At 36.8% G+C, this 18,793-nt stretch overlaps 2 protein-coding genes across 5 annotated transcripts in view; one reads left to right on the top strand and one right to left on the bottom strand.

The window, feature by feature from the left end:
* The window catches only part of rasef2 (RAS and EF-hand domain containing 2), a 9,768-nt gene extending 3,015 nt beyond the window's left edge, over positions 1-6,753 (top strand). For both annotated transcript variants that reach the window (XM_016521299.1, XM_016521300.1), the window contains 15 exons: positions 569-659; positions 1,353-1,448; positions 1,544-1,624; positions 2,671-2,786; positions 2,935-3,003; positions 3,103-3,184; positions 3,342-3,412; positions 3,540-3,723; positions 3,802-3,903; positions 4,247-4,388; positions 4,486-4,567; positions 5,758-5,872; positions 5,949-6,062; positions 6,135-6,211; positions 6,292-6,753. In XM_016521299.1, the coding sequence (XP_016376785.1) occupies positions 569-659; positions 1,353-1,448; positions 1,544-1,624; positions 2,671-2,786; positions 2,935-3,003; positions 3,103-3,184; positions 3,342-3,412; positions 3,540-3,723; positions 3,802-3,903; positions 4,247-4,388; positions 4,486-4,567; positions 5,758-5,872; positions 5,949-6,062; positions 6,135-6,211; positions 6,292-6,394 (1,525 nt within the window). In that variant the 3' untranslated portion in view covers positions 6,395-6,753. The remainder of the gene's footprint in view (positions 1-568; positions 660-1,352; positions 1,449-1,543; positions 1,625-2,670; positions 2,787-2,934; positions 3,004-3,102; positions 3,185-3,341; positions 3,413-3,539; positions 3,724-3,801; positions 3,904-4,246; positions 4,389-4,485; positions 4,568-5,757; positions 5,873-5,948; positions 6,063-6,134; positions 6,212-6,291) is intronic.
* Positions 6,754-10,289: 3,536 nt separating this feature from the next.
* fkbp16 (FKBP prolyl isomerase 16) overlaps positions 10,290-18,793 on the bottom strand; it is a 57,716-nt gene continuing 49,212 nt past the window's right edge. For 2 of the 3 annotated variants that reach the window (XM_016521301.1, XM_016521302.1), the window contains 5 exons: positions 14,517-14,734; positions 12,727-12,908; positions 12,533-12,610; positions 10,587-10,727; positions 10,291-10,467 (listed from right to left, as the gene is read on the bottom strand). In XM_016521301.1, the coding sequence (XP_016376787.1) occupies positions 10,381-10,467; positions 10,587-10,727; positions 12,533-12,610; positions 12,727-12,908; positions 14,517-14,734 (706 nt within the window). In that variant the 3' untranslated portion in view covers positions 10,291-10,380. Of the gene's footprint in view, positions 10,468-10,586; positions 10,728-12,532; positions 12,611-12,726; positions 12,909-14,516; positions 14,735-18,793 lie in introns of all 3 variants that reach the window. The other variant, XM_016521303.1, reaches the window with a different exon arrangement.

Genomic DNA, 18,793 nt, shown 5'->3' with positions numbered 1-18,793 from the left:
TGTCCAGGAAGTGTTTTTTTTTTTTTTTTTAAAGTGTTTAATGGATTCAAGTATAAAGCTTTCATTATTAAAAAGGAAAGTTCTGCCATTTATAAGGAAGGAGGAAATTGAAAATTAGGCTAGAGTTACTAAGCTTTTCATTCTCCTTGCATTTCTCAAAACTATTTATGTGGTTCTGTAGGTGTGGATGCAGTTGGAGTGCTCTGTTTTCACAGTGAGACATATTCCAGGCCTTTTACTGTGTGTTTAGCGCTGTTTGTTTCACCTCCGGTCCACCTTACAAAGTTACGGCTTCTCAAGAGCCCTACATTCGTTCCTCCCTTCCCTTTCGTCAGAGGTTTGCTCAACTGTACGATAAGACTGTGTAGCTTAAAGGAGTATTTCATCTCTCCAGTAGTAGCTCCTCAGGGAACATTTCTTTTGAGATCTGGATGTAGGTGCACCTGGATGGATTAAAGGGTATCCGAAGACCAAGGCTGGTTGTTTCAAACTGCTTTCTGGATAAAACGACTTTAAAGTTGCTGTTTGGTTCTGAAAGGCTATGCCTTTTGCTTTTTGATGTCGACAGGACAGAGGAACTGACCAGCAATCAGTTAGCAGAGATGGAGGAGGACTTGCAGCAGCAACTGGCCCGCACAGAAGAAAGGGTCAGGGAAGAGGTGAGAAGTTATAAAAGTTTGATGTGCAGTGATTATAATTATGAACTGGCACATTTGTGTACATTTACTGAATATTACAAATTTAAGATTAATGCAAAAGTTGGCAATACTTTTCTGCATCTCTTGATAATATACAAATACATGTTGTTTAAGTACTACAGATCCTTGTGTATTTAATTATCGTTCTTTTAATACTATATATATATATATATATATAATATATATTAGTACTTATTTTACTACATCTTGTAGGTTTTTTTTATTATTATTATTATTTTCGCAGTTTCCAAGGCAACATTACCATTTTTCCATGTACATTTTTATAGTTGAATTTTCACTTTTTCAATTATCAAACTGTTTTTAGTAGTTTTAGTTAACAATAACACTGATACCAATACAGATTAACATGTTTAAACACACACATTTACGCATGTGTGCATGTATTCATATCGTGCATGTAAATGTGTGCCATTTATGTATGTAATTTTGTCTTGTTAAATGAAAAGCAGGATTTCAGGTTCAGCTTTTTACTCTGTGGTTCACCTTTATTCTTGTAGCCCAGTGAGATGTTTTTAACAGGAAGGCCAGCCTGACTCTGTGTGCACAAAGGCTTCTCTATGAGCGCTAGTAAATGCCTCTTTATTAGGCCTGTGCATATAAGGAAAACACTCTTCTTGGGTTTCATGCATACAGGAGCAAAAGAAATTGGACGAATCCATTGCTATGCTCCAAATCAAGCATGAGAATGAACTGGCAGATCTGAACACGACAATAGAGAGGCTCACAAAGGTGAGAGAATAATGTAGGATTCTTATTTTAATGTCTTTTGTTTCTTTATTTTTGTGTTACTTTCATTGTGTTGCTTACATTGTCTCAAATTGTAGCAATATCAAGAGGAGTTGAAATTAAACAGCCCCAGGGAAGATGCCATCAAATTGAGAGCACAGAATAGCGATCTGATGCAGGTATGAATCTGATATTCCTTTTACCACATGCAGTGCACTTTAAATTATTTGAACAGAAGGGGAGAGTCTGGTAAAGTGCCAATTTTTACTTAAAATGATAGTTTATCCAAAAATGAAAATTCTCCCTTTAAGGTATGCCAGAATTGTATGACTGACTTCTGCGGATGCAAGGTAATTTATCCGGAGAAGTGTCTCGTACTGGTGTCCAATTCTTTGTTCCCAAAATTCTTCAAAATATTAAGTTTTGCGGAGACTTGAGGCAGAGGTGAAACTATCACATAAAGACCAATATGTCAACTTCTAATGGGGCATCCAATACTTTTCAACTAAAAAGAAAACTTTATGCATTTTGGTCATTCATTCACATGACATTAGTGTTTTGGGGGGCTGAGCAGTGACGTTGTGTGTATTATGTGTTCAGTCTATAGGTTTGTGTGCAGGCGCATAGTGTTTCTTTACAAAGTGACATTGCCAACTACTAAATTCAGAATAAGGGCTGGCACTAGAGGTCTGTGTTCCCGCAGTATCTTCAACTGAGTGTTGTGCGAGACACTGAATTGCTGGGTGTGGGAGGAAGAATACGGATGTGTAGTCCGGAGAAAGATATGATTGTGGGACTCATGCAAAAAATATTATCTGAAAATAAAAGTAAATCAAATTCATTTTAGGATACAGAATGTTATGTCTATTGCACAACAAAAATACATGGTTTAAAGGTGCATGGTTGAATATTCTCAGTGGGGAAAGGAAAGCACCTTCCCTTTGCCTGCTGCGAAAAATGCAGCAAGGTGAGCTGAAGCTTCATGTTTGTGTGGGAATTGGAAAAAAAAGCCTATGACACTGGAGCTAGAAAGTCATAGTGCAACAGGACTGAAAAATCTATATAGATGTACAATTGGGATTTTGCAGGCAGGAACAGGAAGCAATATATCTTTAGTTGGAACGGCACAGAAAAATCGATCCCGTGGAGACCTCTAATTGGCACACTTGCAATGCAAATTAGAACATTTGTGATCTTATCAGCTTTCATTTGTGTTCCTCTGCAGGAGAATGAGGAGCTGAGAAGTTCTCTTATGAAAGCCCAGATAAATGTCTCCATTCTCCAGGTTGAGTTGGACAGGTTGAAGAATGCCTTCACTGACCAGAAACTCCAACACGAGAGGTGAGAACACTGATGCTTCAATTAATTTTAGCTATGTTTGTGTAAATATGTGAATGCGAATGCTGCCACTGGTTCTTTAAACACAGCCTCCTCCAATGTGACTTAAGAAGTGATTTAAGAAAAACAGCTTAATGTGATTTCTTCTCAGAGAAAGCGATGACCTTAAGAAGATGGTGATGGAGTACCAGTCTTATTCCAACCAAATAGAATTCCTCCAGTAAGTCCGTTCAGACATTCTCTGTAAGAGTCAAATGACTCAAAATATTCTAATGAAGAAATGGACTTTCTACAATATGACTTCTCCTCTTCACATCAGGGAAATGAACAAAACATTGTATGACAGCAATGATGGGTTACGCTCTGCACTGAGCCAGGATAATGCCTCTATGAAAAGACGGGTAGCTATTTCATTGGTTTTTATTAAGTTGGAACTGTATTCATTGCAGCCATGATCAAACGTTTGGATTTCCAGTGTACAGAAATACACCATTGTTTCTGGAATTCATTTTAATGTGCACCATAACAATCCTCATTAAAATGTTTGCTCTTCTGTAGCTGTCACCAAAAAATGAAGTTCCTCCTAGGAAGATGAAACCACTTCGACAGAGTACAATGAATCAGAGCGGGTAATTATACTGTTTACTCTGTATTTGTTGCAGTTGTACCTTGGCAGAAAAATATACAGAGTAAAATTTCAAGATTATTTCTTGTTAAGGCCTGTATATTATATTATATATATTTTTTTTTTTTAAGTTTTACTAATGAAGAGGACACGATGGCCCTGGTGAAGTTCTGGGCTGATAAGTATTTGGATAGTGGTGTGTCCATTCAGACAGAAACTGAGCCGATGTCAGGCAGCAATTATGACAGCGACGACAGCCATAATTCAGTGGAGACCGTGCATCATAGTTACTCTTCTATTCCATCTGAGCTGGAGGTAAGGCTTCAGTTTTCACAATTTACAGGTGTATATCTGTATAATTCATTGCTGGGTTTAATAACTAATGTCTCGTAGGTGTCAGAGCAGAAGTCTGAAGCTTTGGGATCTGTAGCTCGTAGCACAGTTGGCTCAATATCCTCCTCACTTCGGCGGCGGTTGTCTGCTTTTCCTGTCAAGGTAGTTCTTGCAACTCTTGTTTACTCGCTAGGTATTCTAGAAAATATAAGTGCCGAAGTAGTTTGAGAAAAGTGAAAAGCTTTGATTATAAGCAGTAGCCTGCCTTAGTTTTTCACAGGCATACATTTTGAATGAATATACAACTAGTTTTTGCAAGCACTAAAATATTTTATTGGGTATAAAATTATTGCAAAGATGGATGGATGGGGGAAAAAATTAAATCATTATTTAGTACGAGTAGTTATCTAGTAAATGACAAACAGCTGGAAAAGTGGATGGCCTTGAAGTCAACAAGGTTGAGAACCACTGTGATAGACTGCCTCTTTACAATTGTTCTCTATAGCAAATTGAAGACTTGCATGACACTGAAGATCTTGCTCCAGTGTACCGTCTGGTGTTGGCTGGGGATGCCGGGTCGGGAAAATCCAGCTTTTTACTACGATTGAGTCTTAATGAATTTAGAGGAGATATACAAACAACTCTTGGTGAGAAAATACAATGGTGTCATTTTTGAATGTGCTTTGTTGCCATATGAATACAGTACGATTGAGAATCCAAATAGCTCAAAGTTCATTCTTACAGGTGTTGATTTTCAAATCAAGAAGATGCTTGTAGATGGAGAGAAAACAAACCTTCAGATCTGGGACACTGCTGGACAGGAAAGGTACAGTTATATGCTTCACTTAGGAACCAAGTGTAGACAAGCTTCGTTTAAATTCTTGATTATGGATGTTAAGTTGCATATTAATCTTCATTAGTGGTATCATGCTTTGCTTTTACAGAAAATGATCCCTTTTTGTTGTATTCATACACTAACATTCATATTTTGGAGTCTGTAAGAGATATATATAAAACTTTAAGATCAATTTTGTGTTCAGCTAGGATGCATTACATTGAAGTGATATTATAGACATTTATAATGTTACTAAATATTTTCAAATAAATGCTGTTCTTTTGGACTTCATATTCAGCACAACACTGATTAAAAAATGTTTCTTGAACACCAAATCAGCATATTAGAATGATTTCTGAAAGCTCATGTGACGAAGACTGGGGTAATGATGCTGAAAATTCAGCCTTGCCATCACAGGAATAAATTACATAGTTTTCTTATTAAATATACTTAAAAAAAAAAAAATCGAAATGGTTTATTGAAATTTGTTTTTTTTTTTTTTACAAAAAACAAAACCGCCACAAACTTGTCTTGTTAAATAAATATTGTGTTTTCAATGTAGTTGATATACCACATGTTCCATGTCGCTACAGACAATAAATTCTGACTCTTTGCATAAACAAACAGGAGATGTGTTTACAGTAAATACACTAATGGAATATTAGCAGGCATGCAGGTCTAGGGTTTAAACATTAAGCTCCCATTTTGGGTTTTTTAGTATGTTACTTGATATGTAACATTATTAATGATTCTCTTGAGGATTGTTTTTTTTTTAAAATAACAAGTTAATACAATTTGTAGTTGTATATGGTCATTCTTGTGGGATGTCCAGGTTTTAAACCTTATGATTTTTTTTTCATTGTGTAATGAACAGCATGCCAAAGATACACTACTTATCAAAAAGTTGGGGTTGGTAAGATTTTTTTTTTTTTTTTAAGAAATCTTTTAGGCTCCCCAAGGCTGTGTTTATTTGATCATAAATGCAGTAAAAATGGCAATATTGTGAAATATTACAATTTAAAATAATTCTTCTATTTTAATGTACTTTATTGCTGTGATGGCGAAGCTGAATTTCAGTGGCCGTTTAGCTCAAACTAATCTTTTGAGTGATAGTTTGTTGACATTACTTTTAAAGGGCTACATTTAACATAAAGGTATACAAACTAGTTTCTTTTCCACAGGTTCCGCAGCATCGCCAGGTCATATTTTCGCAAAGCACATGGAGTGCTACTGTTGTACGATGTCACATCTGAGAGCAGTTTCCTGAATGTTCGTGAATGGGTGGAACAGATTCGGGTACAGTGACACATTTTAGTGAGTTTGTTTTCTTTGTATCATTTGTAGACTGAATCCTGTAAACTTTCCCTCACAGGAGTCAACAGATGAGGACATCCCAATGTGTATAATAGGGAACAAGGTAGATTTGAGGGCAGAGAGGCCAGAGGGAAGCTGTGTGAGCGCGTTCCATGGGGAAAAGCTTGCTATGGTGAGTCTTCGATTTGTATGGGAATAATGTATAATAACCATCATGTCAGTCCTAATTTGCTGTATATTATAGGCTTATAATGCACTGTTCTGTGAAGCAAGTGCTAAAGAGGGGACAAATGTCATCGAGGCAGTTTTACATTTAGCAAGGTAAGCTATCACGCCAGTTCTTGCTTATTCTAAAACACATGAAGTGTTTTCAGGCTTTAAATGTCTTCAAATTACCACAGAGAAGTCAAGAAACATGCAAAACTGGGGCGGAGGTCAGAGTCACAGGTTAAGCTGAGTTGTCCTAAACGGAAGAAGACGCTGAGCAACTGCTGTGGAGTTTAAGTCATGCCGAGATCTGGTTTAAATTTTTTTTTAAATGCTTTTTAAAATTAAAATCCTGTTCTTCGTTAGTGTTTTTTATTTTGTTTTTTTTTTTCTCTCTCCGGGTAGTCACTTTTAAGCAGTTTTTATAAATTTCTGGATGTTTCATGTGTCCTTGGTGTTTTTAGGCACACTGATCAAATGTTTACTTTTACATTTGCCTACATATGATCAAATTCACTTCAGGGTTCAGTGTTTATTTAAATTTACTTTTTATTTATGTCATAATTAAATTACTATTGTGTTGAAGGATGTTCATGTAAATGTTTCTAACGATGTGTTAAATAAAAATTATGTGATTTTTTTTTTTAAAGCCTAAATCAAAGGTCTGCAAGCCATTTATCTGTTGTAATCTGCAGGGAGAAAATGTTCTCTAGTATTTTGATGTCTTTGAAACCAAAAAATCAAACTCCGATTTGAGCTACACTTTATTCAACAATTTTGAGTAAAGGAAAGCGAATGAGATATAAAAATACAAGAGTACGTAATAGCAAGATGGGTTTTGTGGGTCTGTTATTCTTGGTTTTTACATGGTAAATACTAAATCAAGAAAGGTAAGACCTGGGGCCCGTTCTTCACAGGTTTTGATTGATGATTTGGCATGATCTTGGATTGTTTGGTTCCTCGAAGCTCATCCCGGAGTTGCTGTCATAGCAACAGGTCGGTAAATTTAAACCTGCTCGGGAGCAGGTTTATTTCATGTATACAGGATTAGATTGCATCTTTTTAAGCAGAATTGATACTTAAAATCTGTCCGCCACCACCGCTACTTTTATTACAAGAGTACCCTACTAATCCAGGGACAATAATTTAAAGTAATCATTTAAAGATAATATGATAATGTGTAGTTTTTAATACTATAGACAACCAGTTTTACTCGCTGAAAGATTTATTATCATACAATTATTTAACTTTAATGCTGTCACGTAACAAATCTGTTCAAATATAAAATTACATGAATTGCTAATTACTTCATTGAAATAAAAATGTAAGCCTGTACAATATTAAGAATTGTGAATATAAATTGGGAATCATGTAAAAAAAATAAAATTAAATAAAATGCACATTTCATTTATATATAACATTTATGTAGTTTTGTTCGCTTGGCTGTTTCCTTAAAGTCCCAAAATTTGTCAAGTTTTTCGTCTGGTGTCTTTTTTAATTATATGATGTCATTACGTTGCTGTCTTGCCGCCAGCCAATCGCTGCATTGCTGATCGTGGTTTTGAGCATCGATGCATAGCCCCTTTTAAAACAACCCATGAACGCGCAATTATCTCAGATTACTCAATCCAGCCAGACTAATCATCAACAACAGCTGCGTTCGAAGAACCGAATTAGCCAGATCCTGATTAGCGCGATGATATCATCTTGGATGTGACATTTCATCTCGGATGTAATAAGCAACGTACGAAGAACGGGCCCCTGTACACAGTGAAGTAAATGCCTGGCCAACCCTAATTAGTACAATACAAAAAGGTTTAAAACCAAAGTTCAAGCAATGGTACTGCTGAATCTAGACAACAAAAACCAATACAGCCTAATGACACCAGCAATAATAGCTTAGGATCGTCCGAAGGGTTTGTTGATGTCTTCTATTTGACTTTAGATTCCATTTTTTCATTGGTTTTCTTTTGCTTCTGTTGCATTATTTCTGCATCTCTAAAAAGGAAAAGAATACATGGAAATGAATAGCAATAATAAATGTTCCACATTCCCAGATTTTAACCTACAATTTCCAATTCTCATACTTGCAGAAACTACGCAATGCATTAATGGGAGTTTCTTCCTCATTATTAAAAGAAAGCTGCATCTAGCTCAAGTTCTGTTAGTGTTTTAGGATTGTAGGTTACCTCTGCTTTCTGGCAGCAGCAGATAAACCATCATTTTCCTTGCCTTTTTGCGCATCACTTTGCTTCTTGGCACTTTTCTGGCCAGCAAGTTCACGCTGATTTCCCCCTAAAGACACAGTGCTGAAATTAAATATCTGATCTGACTGACCCGATCTGAAGGTTTTAATCTCAGTGTAACCCTATAAAGCCTACTGTATCAAAGTTGATACGTGATTTTTTTTAAGACCTCTAAATGATCAATATTTTGTTTAGAACCTGTTGTACACAATTTTCTACATACCTTCAGCCCTCTGACTGATAGTTCATACTGTTCAGGAAGTTAAAAGGCTTTTTAGGAAAAAAAAACTTTGTAAAAATCGACGCGTTTAAAAAAGGCGGGGCATAGAGGAGAAACAATAATGTACAGTATGTGGAAAATAATGTGTTTTTTTTTACTTTAAACCGCATAAACACATTTCATTACACCAAATACACCAAATAATGTTCTTTTTAGCAGCATCATATGACCCCTTTAATGTTGTGAGGAACCAGGAATCTCATTTATCATTGCATTGTTTTGCCCACCACAATGAAAATTCTGGAGCTTTGATTATAAAACTAAGCACTTAAATGCTCTTTGAGTGTGAGCTCCATATTCTCACAATATACTCCACAGGCCTGGTGTATCAAATATGATACAAAACACTGACTATTATTTGTAAAGGCTAACAATTATATAACAATTTTAAATTATATTTTATCATTTAAACCTAATACATTATTTTATTATGAAAATACCATAAGTGGGCTCATTGCAAACCTTTAGGAACAAACTAAAAACGTTTTTAAAGCACTGTATGTAACTTTTTTTGCCTGGCAGCTAGTGTTGTTGTTGTTCTTGTTCTTACAGCACTGGATCAAAAATAAATAAATAAACTGCACCTTTATACTGTATTAGGTTTAAATAAATAATAAATATGTGCTGATATCGCGTTTGGTCTCGTTCTGTATCGCGTATCTTGTCAGTGTCTGCGCTTGCTTGATTGCTTCTGTTGTCCTCATTTGTAAGTCGCTTTGGATAAAAGCGTCTAATAAATGACTAAATAAATATATTTGTTTCATTGATATTAAATAAATAATAGTCCTTTTACAATATGTAAGTTAAAAGTTGGGGTAGAGAATGCTAACAAGTGGAAAACGTAAGACGTGTGTCAAGATCTCCAACCATGTACAGACAAGGAGTAGGTTGCAGGAACATGGTTCCCTGAATGAATGAATGATGCATTGTAGAATTGTATAAGTTTTGGGGTGAATTAAAATAAGAAATAGCTTAACATTTTATGGTCATAGTTGCAGAACTGACACTTCAACCATTCATTTGAGAGATCGCCACCTGTGCTGTTATCAGAGACAATGCCTGCATCATGATATAACATTCAGGGACAGAATCTGTGATCCTCCTTCAACATGTCACACCAACTGGTTTAGGCAACAATAGATTAATCAGCTGCCATATTAGATCCTCTGTACAGATGAGTCACCGTTCAGTGTGTTCACAGGAGTGTCAGAGTGTGGAGGAGGACAGAGTAATGCTCATACCCAGGAAACCGAACCCTGGAGTGCCAGAGTAATTGTGTGGGCTAGTATTCAAAGCCGGATGTAGTTACATTTCCGTGAGCAGATGTAAAGTCAACATGAAATCAAAATGTAAATAAGGTTATTTACTTTCTTAATGCTTTTTCCTGGTCTTATTGTGAATGATTCATCAATGCATGTTATTTTAAAGAAAAAAAAGATATATTTTTGTATACTCTAATCCAGTGGTTCTCGACTTTTTTACCCATAATCCAAGGACCCCCATTTTAAGGTAATATTTTTCCTCGGGTATTTCAGCTGCAATTATGACAAAGCTGCTTGTTTAACTAACCACAATTTATTTTATTATCCATAAATTAAGAACTTATTAAGAATATGAATTTATATAGTTAAACAACGTGATCCTTTTAATCAATAGCAGAAGAGCAGTGTAAAAATTGTTAACTCTTTAAACAGTTCAGTGCATTTTTTTTCTCCTTTTGTGAGACTTGTAGTTAATTTGCAAGTAGGTCGAGAGAGCTAGTTCCGTGCGGACAGGACCACAGATGTGACTAAACTGCCCAAGGCCACCACCAGAGCTCCAAGCAGAAACTTCCAAGAAATTCCCTGAAAGAGTAAGAAACAAGATCAAACAATGGAGGCACTTGGACGCCAACTCTGGCACATTTTGAAATGACTTTTCCACCAATTTTATTCTCTTCACTAGGTGGTAATCAGTCACTTACAAACGGCTTCTTTTCGGGGGGAGGTGTCAGAAATGGCGCTATGTTTTCGCCTAACACTTGAGCTGGTTTAGCTTGCCAGTTCTGGGTCTCATTTTCCTCCGCCTGTCTTTTTACCAACTTGGACAGTTCAGCATGAATGGCCTATAAAACATAATATGAAGAAAAATATTAGCATTCAAACTCCTAATACAAAGTAAAACGCAACTTTTTTTGATGTTTGAATTGAACTTTGTAGCCTACAGTTCTGTGAGGAAAAAAAGGAGGTTCTGCACTTGCTAAAACTGACCAACAGATGGTGCCATTTCACTGTATGCAAGCTGTATCAAGCTGAATCATGATTTCGCTGGCTGGCTATCATTTTTTAAGAGGTATATAGATATATATTATAATGAAGTGTAATAAAGAGCTTGTTTATTAATTAATAACAATTCATAATAAAGTTGTTTTATTTTTTATTTTTATTGTATTTTATTTATTTTTTATTATTATTTATTTTACATTGCTGCTCCTGTTAAGTTTTTGGTTATTGTGTACTTGTAGATTATACATTTGGTTGGCCTTAATGATATCAGTGTGGGAATCTTGTATGTGACTGAATCACTTTATTGAGCATTTTATATTCTTTACTACTTTAACACCGTGCAGATTTTAAATTTAAAAAGTCTTAATGTCTTCCTTAGAATATACCACATTGTAATGGGTAAAGATTTGCATACAGGTGTATTTTCATCAGAAGCCATTAGCACATAGTATACACTTAAGAGACTGTTAACAGCCGAAGTATAAAGCAGCACATGTATTACCACTTTCCATCCCATGCCATCTCTGACTCTATGATCCTAATTTGAATTTTGCAATGAGTTCCCTCCTGAGGGAATGTTTGCTTTTTGCCCTGCCATCCAGACGGGGTGTCATTATAGCAACAGCAGATATTTTAGTTTTGTCTAGACAAGGCTCACTCTTCACCATGAGCACTTTGTGTCAAAGCACAGTGTGAGTGGACCTGAGGTCAATCACAAAATCACTCATCAGCAGGCCCAGATACAATCTATGGAATGTCTTTGCTTCATTCTTTCTTATATTATCCCAAATTTGACACACATACATACATATATATATATATATATATATATATATATGTGTGTGTGTGTGTGTGTGTGTGTGTGCGTGTGTGTGTGTGTTGTAATATTTGGAAGATATATATATACACACTAAGTGATATGATAGTGATATATGCATATTGCATTATGGGCTTTCATGGAGCTGCATGTTGTGCAACTTTATAATAAAACAGATTAGATATGACATTTTGCAAATTTTTTGTAGAATGGGTCATTATATTCTTCATAATTATGAATGAGGCTAGTTGTTCTGTTTATTGCTTCTTAAATGTCATAAACATCCACAGTGTATACAGTGCTGATTCACTTTATTACTGGAAGGCTAGTGTGTATGTCTGTGACTTTGTGTCCGTGTCCTGGCTCCAGACAGCTCTAATCTTGGTGGCTGCTCTGAGGATTTGAGGCATGACGGAACAAGTTTTGGTTCTGTGGATTGTAACAGCACAAAACTCTGTCATTTTCTGATATTATAAGACTCTAGCTGTAGAAACAAATATTGTTTGGATGCACTCTTACTGACTGTTTTAGGATGAGTGGAATTTCTCAGGACAGGATTTCACTTCCTTGTCTTAAATTTGTGTTGCATATTCAAACAGGCCAGTCAGGGAACTGTGATATATCCATGAAATGCAAACACGTTAGAAAGACATTTAAAAAATGTATTTTTTTTTTGTCTTAAATAGGCCAAATAGATCCACAATGATAAATCACACTGTTCCAGTTAGGCCAGGCATTTCACAAAGGTCGGTTGATCTGTAAATAGCTGCTAATGGGATTTTCTGATGAAGTTTAGATGTGTTCAAGAGATACGGTTACGCCTCTCACCTTAGTGGACGGCTCCAGTTTCAAAGCCTTCTTCAGGTTCTCCATGGCCTCCTCATACTCACCCTTGTCCGATAAAAGCTGCAGATGCATTTGTTTTAAGCACAACCATAAGAAAAAGTATAATCCAGATGGAAAGTATAAACAACTTATAAACAATCTCAATGCCTAGTTCGTTGAATAATATTCACCCATACCTTCCCTTTCCTGAATAACGCTTTGACATTCTGGGGATCCAGAAACAGCACATCTCGACTGGTGTGCAGAGCCTCGTCAAACTGTCCAAGCTTCAGCTGTGCTGCTGCCAGGTTATTCAGACATTTTACCCGGTAGTCGTTCACCTCCTCGTCTTCCTCATCTGATGCACACCTTTGACTGTCTATAGGAGGACACATTTGTACAGCCACTTACAGTATAACCACACTGTGGTAATGTAACACCAAAGAAAATGATAAACACAATTAAAAATGTGTTTGCTTATGAATCAATCCAGTGTAAACAGCATTATGCATTAGTTCTGGCCCTCAGATTTGATTGGTCAAGCAGTGTTCCAACAGTTCGACAGCACTGACTTTTCAATGTTTGTTCCAGAGAGACTGTCCGTCTGTGCATTTGTGGTAGGGATTTCACAGTAGAAAAAAACGGTGAGTTCAGTTGCTGTCTTAAAGTATAATCAAATTGGCTGTACAAGTCTATACAAGTGACTGTCTTTATGAGTGGGTCATTGAATCATTCACTTAACCAATTTGTTAAAAAATACTACTGGTTCATTCATCCGAATAGGCCTATAAACACCGATGTGATTATCTGCGGGCAACGATCTGCCGCTGAAATTTGGAGCAAAAGCACAATGAGTTGGCAGAATGCGTATTTGCATTTAAAATGCGAAGTGCAAGGCATGGAATTGGAAAAAAAGCAAGGTCTTGAATGCGTTTTTTACAAGTTTAACTTATTTTATCCTAAGCACCGCGTTTTTAGAATGGGCGTGGTCAAAGAAGTCCGTCTAGCACATGTTTATATAGGAAAATAATGGAAAAGCAACGCAATAGGATGCAAAAGGACATTGTGTGTGAATGCTTCCTTACTCCTGTAGAGTTTCCTAATGTATATATTTCTGTTTATGGGTTAGGGATTGCTGATTGCAAATATGTCCAGCAACATTTTGTTTTGAATATCACCTGGTGCTAGAGTGAGTTCGTGTTTGTCCGCTAGAACGCATTTGCGTTAAAAGATCTTTTCTCAAAATAATTTTGTATATTACTATTTAGTTGCTAATGAGACAGAAATATATGAATGTAGAAAAATATTACGTAGAAAATGAAGGAGAGTCTAATATGTGACGCTGTGGCGATGTGGAGATCACTTCTGCATATGTGGTCATTATCAATGTCTATAATCCAAAGCGGTGCTTTGCACTTTACTGTCTCATTACTGTCAAACGTCCCTCTCAAGATGGGCCAGGCTTTCCAGCAATTACCATGATTAAGGAGGTGTAAATAACTTGTAGATTTATTACTTTTGATTAGTGTAGGGTTTATAAGAGCGTTACTCAGGGTGGTCACAGCTTGCAGACATGACTGAGCATTCCGATGACATGATTATTGAGTAAATAGATGAGCTGCTGAGCTGCTAGAACTAGATAGGATTGAGAGCTGGTTTAGGGGTTTTCTCCATCACCATTGAATGATTTATTAGAGATCATGAAGCCAATAGAAAGATGGCACAGTGTGAATGAGTATGGGGACCAAATTGTCACCAGAAGTTATGTATAATATTAGAAATAAATATTCTATAATGTAACAGTATTTATAATATTTGTAATATTTATAAATAGCCTATTATCAGTTTGTAAAGAACATTTCCTGTTGTTGAGATCTGTGCCCTTATGCATTTATGTACGCATGAAAGATTTGTGCATGTTCTGGCATGTTCCTGCTTAATGCATTTTATGACACAGGTGTTTGAAGGGCACTATGGGTTGGATTACCAGTTGTGTGTGTTGTAAGCATGTCTAAAGCCATGCAGTAAGCCTGTGCTGCCATGCTGTACTCTTCCCTCTGGAAGTAGAAGTTGCCTCGCTCTCGTTTCTGGTTGCCGATGCGGATCCGGTCGGGGATGGGCAGTGAAAGGGGGTCCGGCTTTTCTCTGAAGTCTAGGAGTTGCAGCTGATACAGGAGAGGAGCCCAGGCTGGTATATCAGGCTCCCTGCCAATAAAACACATACACAGCAATGAAGCACCATTCATTTACAAGATACTCGGCCCACTGAAACATCTGATTGAAATAATTATCTATCTATCTATCTATCAATCTATCTATCTATCTATCTATCTATCTATCTATCTATCTATCTATCTATCTATCTATCTATCCATCCATCCATCCATCCATCCATAATAAGAAGTCATGCATCTAGACTATCTTTCTCTCTCTATAAAGATGTCTTCACTATAAAACAAGTTAATATGGTAATAGATAGATGGATGGATGGATGGATGGATGGATGGGTGGGTGGGTGCGTGGGTGGATGGCTGGCTCTCTAGCTGTCTATCAGATCTATCTTGGGTTTGGTTTCTCCCTGATTCCTGGCTGTTTTTATTCTGTTCTGTAGCAACTTCAATTAGTGTTAGACAGTTTTGGAGATGTTGGCAGTTTGTGGAAACTATTTTTATTTCCTCTCTCTTCTTTTAAAGTATATCTCCTTTTGAGTAAGTCTCTTATTTTTGTGCTGCGGCACTGTGGTTGTTTTTGTTTGAGAGAAGGAAAGTGAGAGAGAGACAGGAATGGTAGAGCTGCTGTTTTGAACACTGACTGCCTGCTGTCTGTTGAGAGGCAGAGGGCTCATGTCCATTGTATGTGTGCTGTCTTCACTTTGCCCAGATCTGAACTCTAGTACTGGCAGAGGCCTCTTTAGAAGACCATCTGCTCTGGCGGACTGAGGTTTGTGTCAAAATAAAGTGGTATTCTTTTAGTAGTCTTTAGGATGGTAAATGAATGGAAATGACATGATGGAAAAACTTTGCCTGTTTTTCTGGTGAAACCGTTTTTCTGTGATATTCTCTGAGCATTGTTGTGAAAACACTGTAAAAAGCTATCACACACCACACACTGAGACACAAAACTCCACTCTTCCTCTTCTGGAAAGAACACTGAAGTTAACCTGTATGTTTTGTTGAGTTAGAATGGTTTTATATTTGGTTCCTTGGGACTCCAATTATGTGTTAAAAAAACATAGTAAATTCAGAATTAACCTTGTAATTTGCCTTTATATTTTTTAATAAGTTCCTTTCACTTAATCAAAATAATTAAGCCAATCATGATTGGGTTTAGGTTTATGGTCTATTGTTTTTGTATAGCTTAACTATTTAGATTTTGCCATCTTGAAATTGAAATTATAACAATTTAAAATGAGACCATTTTGGTTAAAGAGGCCTATTCTAAATCAATCTAATAAAAATAATAATTAAAAAAATGTATTGCCATAATATGAATTCCAGTGACAAATACCTGAAAACTCAGCCCATCGCAAATAGCAAACATCCTTCTTTCTCTCTGATTGACTTTTGATGCATCACTTCTGTCTCATCTCTTAGCACATCAATACTTCCGTCAATGTTTATCATCCAAGGCAGTAGTTTCAAAACAGCCTCTTGCGAGATCTGTTTCATGTTTTGTGATTTATTACTTACAGAGCTCACTTCCCATCCACATGGTAATGATAATAATATGTAACCCCATTGATTTTATTCTCTACTTTTCTCTGCCTATACGCAACACTTGCTGCAAAAGGCTATCTTAGATCATGAACTTGTTCAGGCTGACAGAGACATTTCAGGAGCTGAACAGGAGGATCCCTGGGGTCCATGGGATATAACACCTTTCTCACACAACCTTATCTAGCCTTATTACTCTCAGTACTTGGTCACATGACCACACATAAATCAATAGCCTGACAAATAAAATGCCTGAAACTTGAGATTCCACTGTGTACATTTATTAAGTGTGTCCTCATGAGATAAAACAAAATCAAGCCTGGTGTGAAAGTTTCTAACCTGCTAGATTGACACAGTTTGACATTCTTCAGTTCAAACATGCATGTTTGTTTAGCTGGAGGTTTCCAGTAAAGTTCATGGTATTCCAGTAAACTGGAGTGTTAATATCAGAGTCAGCTGCTGAGCTGAAGTAAATCCAAGGCCTCTTCGATGTAACTTGATAGCATGTAACTGTAGGTTTGTGCAGCTTAATGAGATGCACAAAACGCACACACAATTGGACTATTATCAGAATCAAAGTGAATGGTAAAAAAGAACATTACAATTCTGTAAAACATGTTAATTAAGCAGTAATAAAAAAAATTAAGCAGCACAAATGTTTTCAACATGTATTAATATTAAGAAATGTCTCTTAAGTACCAAATCAGCATATTCGAATGATTTCTGAAGCATCATGTGACACTGAAGACTGGAGTAATGATGCTGAACATTTATATTTGCCATCACAGGAATAAATTGCATTTTAAAATATATAGAACTTTCTTTCAAAAACATAAAAAAATCTGACCACAAACTTTTGAACTGTAGCATTCCATGTTCAAAAATTCCATGTTCATTTTAAAATATCTACATTTTTTTATAAAAATGTTTTTTTTGTTAATTCATACATTTTTATTAAACATTTATTTGAAGATTGTCATGTTTCTTTTTATTTAAGTTATTAGTTATGTGTACTGTATATTACATTTAATGTTTAGTTACCCTGATGTTTTTTTTTTTGTATGGTAACACTGTGCTTTGTCTGTATATGTTTATGTGAGTCATAGTTCATGAGTTCCAGTTTTGGTGAACTTTAATTCATATTTGGGGCCTTCTGTTTCACAACCTGTATAATTCAATATAATTTAAAGTACAGAGTAGATCTGCGTAGTTAAGTTGGTACATTAAAATGACACCAGTTGATGAAATAAATAATTATTAACTGTAAAATGTCACCATAATGCTTGAAAATGTTTGTCACCAATATCTGGCAAAAACAGCGGCCACTATTTTAAAGGGGTCATATGATGCGATTTCAATTTTTCCTTTCTCTTTGGAGTGTTACAAGCTCTTGGTGCATAAAGAAGATCTGTAAAGTTGCAAAGACTAAAGTCTCAAATCCAAAGAGATATTCTTTATAAAAGTTAAGAGTCAACCACACCTACCTAAAACGGCTCGTTCTAACACACCCCCACATACCTACGTCACGATCTCGGAAGATTTGCATAACGCCGCCCAAACGTTCACGCAAAGAAAGAAGCCGTAACTTTTATTCTCGCTGTAGTATTGTTGCCGCTGCCGCCATGTCCTGAAGACGCTGTGTGCTTCGTTGTGAAAGCGAAACTACTTTGTTTGGCCTTCCAAAAGAGGATGATATCTGCTTCGTCATGCCTGGAGCTGATCCGTGCTGGTCGCTGAGGAAATACATCAACTTTGCGCTGTGGATCGCCAGATCGGCTTTCACCGTGGACGAAGCGGAGTCCAGCCCGGGGTCGTCACATGTGGTTGCCGCAAGCCCGCCGGCCGCGCTGTTCTCAAGCCCTTCGGCCACCGCTCACTCTAGCCCGCCGGCCGTTCCTCACTCTAAGCCGCCGGCCGTCATTCAAGCCTGCCGTGTGTGACACAGCGTGTTTCATTGTGAAAGCGAAACTACTTTGTTTGGCCTTCCAAAAATGGACACGACTAGAAATCAGTGGTTAAGTTGTATTTACAACACTGTTCCAGAACACTTCAACCCAAATATTCAGATGTGTGAAGCACATTTTATGGAGGACTGTTTCCTGATCCTGGAAGAGTAGACTACAATGCCAGCTGTTCTAACTCACAGACTGTCAGTACGCTTTTTATATATAAAGAATTTGCCACTGACGATTCAAACGCGAGTTTTGAGCAGTGTAGAGTAGCACTTGTTGTTTGTCATTTCTCCGATCACAAATGCAGACATGGTTTTATGTTTACGCGGCGCGATGCAACACAACACAACGCGTAAAAAGACAGCATAAGTCATTATAATCCGTAATTATGTCCCCACTGGATGCAACAAATGCCTCGTTTATAATGGGTTTTAATGTTTTTGTCTCGTCGCTCCGGCCGGGACACAGCATCACACAGTATGGTGAGGGGCATAACATTTCCGTCACACGCTTGAGATATTCGGCCAATCACAACGCACTGGATAGCTGGCCAATCACAGCACACCTCGCTTTTCAGAACGATGAACTTTGTAAAAATC

Source organism: Sinocyclocheilus rhinocerous, unplaced genomic scaffold, assembly GCF_001515625.1.
Source record: "Sinocyclocheilus rhinocerous isolate Xijiao unplaced genomic scaffold, SAMN03320098_v1.1 scaffold659, whole genome shotgun sequence".
Classification (NCBI taxonomy): domain Eukaryota; kingdom Metazoa; phylum Chordata; class Actinopteri; order Cypriniformes; family Cyprinidae; genus Sinocyclocheilus; species Sinocyclocheilus rhinocerous.
Note: the sequence above shows the minus strand (reverse complement) of the source record. Positions and strands in the feature narration are given on the sequence as shown.